This window comes from Patella vulgata, chromosome 2 (genome assembly GCF_932274485.2).
Source record: "Patella vulgata chromosome 2, xgPatVulg1.2, whole genome shotgun sequence".
In the NCBI taxonomy this organism is placed as follows: Eukaryota; Metazoa; Mollusca; class Gastropoda; family Patellidae; genus Patella; species Patella vulgata.
In genome coordinates, this window is record NC_065880.2 from 36,815,778 (window position 1) to 36,822,741 (window position 6,964).

Genomic DNA, 6,964 nt, shown 5'->3' on the forward strand with positions numbered 1-6,964 from the left:
CGGAGGGGCAGTGATGTTTTAGGGGGGGGGCACACCTGGCACAGTCTACAGTAGGTATTTTAGAGCTATGGTCGGCAATTTTCTTTCGGGGGGGGGGGCAAACCATTTTTTCGGGGGGGGGGGGGGGCATTCCCCCCTGGCCCCCCTCTGGCTACGGGCCTGATTACACCTCTACTTCTAAATGTCATTTAAGGATATTAACTAAAATATAGATGTATGGGATGTGAGGGGTGTTATTTGTTTTGGTTACATCTATATATTGATCCCTTGCAAAGTCTGTGTAATTTGTGTGTACCAATGACATCAAATGATATTTCGGTCAGTCAAAATCCACCAAAAGACATTAATTTTTTCAATTAGTTACCTATTATTTATTTGTCATTTCTAAATATGTTAAAATGAAATTATTAATGATATAAGCTGGTACTAATCATAATTATATTGTCCATGCTTTAAAATAGGTTGTTTGAATCAACCAAACACTTACGAGTTTGGTACCACTTTCGATAAAGAAAATACCCCATAAATTATTTATGTTGATGGACAGAACATTGTTTATTTAGTTGGAAATATTCTAGCAATGATCAATTAATATGACCCATAAAATTATGCCTATGCACGGTAATGAAAAAGAAACATGGATACTTTCTATATATAAAAATGATTTTATTTTTATTGTAAATACTACTTTGTAACACGGCGATGATTCATGATTAATGTTATGGTCGAATGACTTGGGTTGCATAGCCTAATATTAATATAGCAAAATATTGTGTATTCACACCCCTCCTCACGCATACATGAATTAAAATAACATAGAGATGAATGTAAGAAAAACGTTAAGTTCTATATTATAAATATAAAGCGTCTTCTTACCTTTACTCATATTATTAATGTTTAAGAGAGACTTTATAACATACTTGTAATAATCCACTGAGTTTGTTTTTTTTTTAACTTATGATAAAATGATATCTTTATCACTAATTTACCGTTAAGTAAAATCTCCTACCCAATAAAAAGCAAGACAATTTCTCATTGTAGATTAGGTTCAATTTCGTCGCAGAGATACGCGTAGGGCTTTACTGTACCGTAAACATATCATTTTGTTAAATTCTATAACTCTCGCGTAGAAATCCAACCGTTTACTTGTTAAGTAGGCCTACCCAGCGCTACGGACATGCTTAAATGCTTTAGAAATATTTTACCTTTTTTTACACACATTTATTTTTTAATTTTTATTTTCGAATATTGTGAAGATACAATTAATTATCTTTCCGTTTTAACACTTTGCAGATAATTTTCTTTTTTAAATTATCTTTTCTAAATGTTTATTCATAAGAACAGCGATTAAGAATGATCTATTTTATATATCTATATACTTTGGCGATTTGTAATTATTAATAAACAGCCGTGTGCGAAAATATATCCTAAAGCCAAATGCACTTACTTTGCTGTCTGCATATAAAATAACCCGATGTTGTTGCAGATTTAGTTTTGATTTTCATTTTTTTAGTGAATGGTGAGAAATGGAATGTTTACAGCACATTTGCCTATAATATATCCATTCTCGTGTTTTATTTACAATCAGAAAGCTATTGTACGGTTTAACAAACAAAAGAGTATTTTTGTCACTGGTTATAATGAAGTCAAAGGGTACACTATCCAACAAGTTATTCTATTGAAAAAGATCCTGTTGAATGGTCGAGTAGATCTACTTTATAATTAAACAAAAAATATTATTTCGTGTCTTATCGTTGAGTAGGTATTAGTTATATAGTGGGTATATATTACCACCACTGCAATCACCCTTTAATAACAAACATGTCAATTTTTTATTTACCAATATTATTCACAGCGCAAACCGAACATTAAAATTGCCCTCTAGCAAATTAAGCCCACGTTGGTTAGAAAACAAAATCTCTCTAAGTGATTCGCTTTTCGCAAAATACAGGGGTTAGAGTTCAGGCAAGGTATAGCGGTTACAAACACAAGTGTTGGTCATATTCTGGAATCGCCCCCTTTTCTATGATCCCTATAACCACTCTTAAAGCGGAAATTGCAAATTTTCTAAGAAAGTCAAAACGTAATTATTTCTATGTCTTTTGTTCAATAGGTTGTCAACTCACAATTATACGATCATAGGTGTCATTCTCACACTTAAGATTCATTTACACAGGAAATAATAACACAATTACCTCCCAATTACCTCCCTTGTTTTCTATTCTCCACCATGGAGTAGCGATATTCAAACGTTTGAAAATGAAGAGGAAAATGATATTTTTGCCAATTTCTCAGCTGGCAATAGTGAATTATAGGATTAATAGGATTATTCTTTAACAAGGTAGGACTGTTTATGGATACCATCTATTTTCAGGCCTTTTTTAAAATAAATTTTAAAAATATAACTTAAAAATTTGCAATTTCCGCTTTAACAGACTCTGGAGCCACGGTGGCTAAGTGATTAAGGCGCTGGCTCACTGGCCTGGAGGTCGAGTGTTTGATTCCTGCATTTGCCGAGAAAGTTCATCCGGATTTTCCGACGCGGTTTCCCCTTATCAGTGGTGCAGGATGGACAGCTGTCTAGTCGTTCGGATGGGACGAAAAACCGATGTCTCCCGTATACATTGGCGTGTACGTAAAAGATCCCGTGGCAGTTGGAATTCGATATAAGAGTGGACCATAGTGCCGCTGCCCGGTCAAAATTCCCTCATAGCACACTGTATGGCTTATTCCCAGTATAGGAGCAGAACAGTAGGACGTTAAACCTCACTTCGTTTCATCTAGTCGTTCGGATCGTACAAAAAACTGAGGTCCCGGGTACACACTGACTTGCACCTAAAAGATACCTTGACAGTTAGAATTCAAAATAAGAGTAGGTCATAGTGCCGCTGTCCGAGCAAACTTTCCCTCATAGCACACTGTGTGGCGTGTGTCCGTCTTCATTAGCCAAGTCGGGACCCCCGGGTTCGCGAGCTAGGGACTTACTCTCTAGGCCACCGCGGTCCCCATGTGATATAAGGTGTACCGAAGAATATGTGTATATCAGAGATGTAAATATGGATATTAGATGCCTAAGCATTGACGTACGAGTGAGATGAAAATGAAAAGCCCGATAAATTGCCTTTCAGAAGCGCGCTATATTATATAACCGGGTTTATGGGGCGGGGGGGGGGGGGGGGTAGACCCACAAAATTTTAAAAATAGACAGACGCAAACCCGTTTCCCAGCTATTCCGGTCCGCGAATACAGCATCTAGAAAGTGCACTTACTTATACAAGTAAAATATAGGAAGAACACTATAATTACACACAAAATAAGATAGTTCCCGGATTACAATGGCGTTGTCCATGACGACCAATGACGTGATTGATGACGACGTATTTGAAGAATGTTTTATCTTACAAGATTTTCAAAGTTTGAAGCTGTTTTTCTTTCAAGTTTATCCGATTTTCTTAAGACAAGGACAAATTTGCACTGAAAATTCTACACACTCTTCGAACGACGCAATTGTGAGAACTTCTTTCTAAACGCGTGCAAGTTTCCCTTATAAGTAAACCGGTGCCGCATCGCAAATGTATAGGCGTAGGTACATATCACTTACTGTCATACAGCCGAGGCTAGATGTAGGGGACCGGAATCTGCCGAGGTTTGCCGAGTGGCCGTGGGCCGTCACTGGAGACCGGCCGCCATGTTTCAACCGGGAAAGAATCACGGAAGTGCCCGGATGAACGCTATGTAAACAAAGGGAAATAGACTGACGGAGGGCGGACAAGCCCATTAAAAAAGCAGTTCTAATTCAACAATATCAACCAAAAAAATGATGATTGAAAGGTCTTACCTTACTGTCCTAAAAACAAAATCGTTTTGGTCAACTGGCATATTTTTGGGGCTTTACTATTAAGAATAACTCTTATCATAATTATCATCATGATGAATACCGTGGCATGGTCACCATATGGTGTAAATTGTAATGCAGAACTGACAAAATCATGTTTATTTTATTAATTGAGCACAGTGAACGTCCTCGAATGTCCAGATCTATAAAGTGTTCAGCAAAATTTTGAACATTGCTCCTCGGTGACGGTAGTTCACATAAAACTTTATTTTGGATAGATCTAAATAATTTGTTCAGTTGGACGATTTGAAATGAAAGGACTGCTTGATTGAGAGATAACTAAACTATCTATATCATGTAAAGAAATAAAATCGATTTTAAAAATAATCTTTGACTTCTATCATTTACCAGTAAAATAATATCTGATGCCGATTGGAGATATTTTTTTTTAAAAAAAAAGGAAAATATAAACACGCCTAGCAAGGCCTTAGTAGGCCTATATCATATGATTTTCAATTTCCATGATCTGGTGTCTGATTTTTCTTTATTGAAAAATACGGCGGTATATTAAATTTTACAAAAAAATAAGACTAACCTAATCATACTTAATAAGATTTTCGTAGTAGCAGCGATTAAAAAAGAAATATCATTATCATCAGGCCTTTTTTTTTTTTTTTACAAAATTTGACTGGGAATGAAGTTATCAAGATTACTTATTATATAACCATTTTTTTTTTAACTAGTTCGGGGGTTTTAAGCGGGTTTTCAGAAGAAGAAAAAATAAGAAACATAAATATTGCAAGAAACTTTCACTTTATTCTGTACATCTGTGTACACACACAATTAATGTCGGCCTAATTAATAAAATTCGAGGGAGTAAAACTAACCGATAGCAAAGCAACTACTGGCCAGTGAGTGCATGTCTGTGACATAACACTCCACTCCAATAAGTAGACTTACTCCCCGCGATATTTTTCGTACAATGCAAAATGTGTGTATATATATAATATGCGCAATTTCCATAATAATTAAATGTACATTAATTTGGAAGTTCGCTAAACGCACGGACCTTGTAATTATTACATAATAAAAGTATCAGTACTAATAATATAGACCCGCCCGGTTTCCGGCCTCAAACTTCCAGTGTTCGACGTCTTCTCGTCGTGTTTATTAAATTATTTTACACAATTATCATGATTATACTATATCTTTTAGATCACTATTTCACTTATAATATATCTTACCTACTAATGAAATGATAATCCACTCCCTTTTCGCCTGACATTGAATTAACCAAAACAACAACAACTCTCCGGCATGTTGATATATGCCAACGTAGGCTAAATCTTCCCGGTTGTAAAATGGCTGCCGACCTCCATAGTCGGCACGCGATCACGTGACAACCATACACTCTAGTCAATATATACACCTCCATGGATAGAATGCAGTTGCAAGTTAAATATACACGAAAAATAATAAGTATGTCATCAGTTGAATATTATGGTTTCTTCAGTGCTCAATATAAATGAGTTTTCGGATCAATCTTAAAATTTTCAACATTTTTACACATCTTTATATCAAAAGGCAGGTTGTTCCATAAAAGACATGCAGAATAATGAAAAGTACGTTTCATGGATTCCGTTTTGCATTTTTGAAGGAAAAGAGATTTACTGGTCTGTGAACGGAGCAAGATATCAATTTTGGAAACAAGAGATTTTTCAATAAAATAGGAGTTCAGATAAAGTGGAGTATTAAATGTAATAATTTTTAATGATAAGTCAATTTTATTATAAAGAATCTTCTGTGTAAGGGGAAGCCAACCGAGTTAGTAAATAAAGAGGTGGACGGAGCTGCCCTCTTTTGTAATTTTAAAAGAATGTCTAATCTACTTTTGGTAGAATTCCCCCAAATAATAGAGCAATAGTCAAATATTGGTAGAATGTGACTATTATAAAACAAAATTCTTGTCTCGTAAGGTAAATGGTCTTTTATCTTATTTAGGAGAAATACTTTTGATGCAAGTTTTTTTTTAGACATATGTGTTATGGTCAATTTGAATTCCAAGTAATTTTACGGTAGTAACCGTCTCAATTTTCTCACCATGAAGTGATAAAGTTAGGTTTTTCTGATTTCTTTTGTGGTTTGATGAAATCAGCATTGATTTTGTTTTCGAAGGATTGATTACCATCCCATTGTTTTCACATCATTTGGCAACCAAATATAGAGATCATTTTGGAGATTATTGGCGACGGATAAAATATCGTTTTGTGAACAATGCTGGGTACTGTCATTAGCAAACAACTTGATTCAATATTGAGTGGGAGATCATTTATAAAAATAAGGAATAGGAGAGGACCCAGGATCGACCCTTGTGGAACCCCGCATTTGACTGTAGTAATTGAGGAGGTAATTGATCCTAAACAGACTTTTGCTTCCTAGAGTCAAGATATGATTCAATCAAAATTTGTGAATTTTTATCAAATCGATAAAGATGTAGTTTTTCGATAATAAGCTTGTGATCAATGAGATCAAATGCTTTGCTAAAATCAAGATACACTATACCACTCTTCGCACCATTATCGATAGCATCAAGCCAATTATCTGCCATTCGGATCAATGCAGTAGCACATAAATGATTTGATCTAAATCCAGATTGGTACGCATAAAGAACATTGAATGTTTCCAAAAAATATTGAATTTGAGTGCTCAAGTGCCTTTCAAATATTTTTGAAATTGTGGGAAGAATTGAGATTGGCCTATAATTGTTCCCTTTAGTTCCCTTCTTATGTATAGGAATAATTTTAGCAAGTTTAAGGGCGCCGAGGAACATGTTTTGAGAAATACAAAGATTAATAATATATGTCAAACTGCTACAAATTGTATATGCAAACAATTTTAAAATTTTGGATTCTTAGTGTTTAACGTCCGCTTCCAGTCTTATATTTCATTATATTTTTTATTATTATTATCTTATCGCACGCGCAGGCATCTTTCTAACTGACATGACAACCCGTGATTCTGTTTCCGCGGCCGTTGTAAACTAAACAGAAATTTCGCATAGCAGTTGGGTTTAATCAAATCATATAATTTTACGGTAAGGTTTCACCTGTATTTCAATGGGAATTGGTT

The 6,964-nt window shown here is 35.1% G+C and overlaps 1 protein-coding gene across 1 annotated transcript in view; it reads right to left on the reverse strand.

The window, feature by feature from the left end:
• Positions 1-1,030, reverse strand: part of LOC126809552 (androglobin) — a 44,036-nt gene extending 43,006 nt beyond the window's left edge. The window contains exon 1 of the mRNA XM_050534181.2: positions 877-1,030. Within this exon, the coding sequence (XP_050390138.2) occupies positions 877-886 (10 nt within the window). The 5' untranslated portion in view covers positions 887-1,030. The remainder of the gene's footprint in view (positions 1-876) is intronic.
• Positions 1,031-6,964: the final 5,934 nt, after the last annotated feature.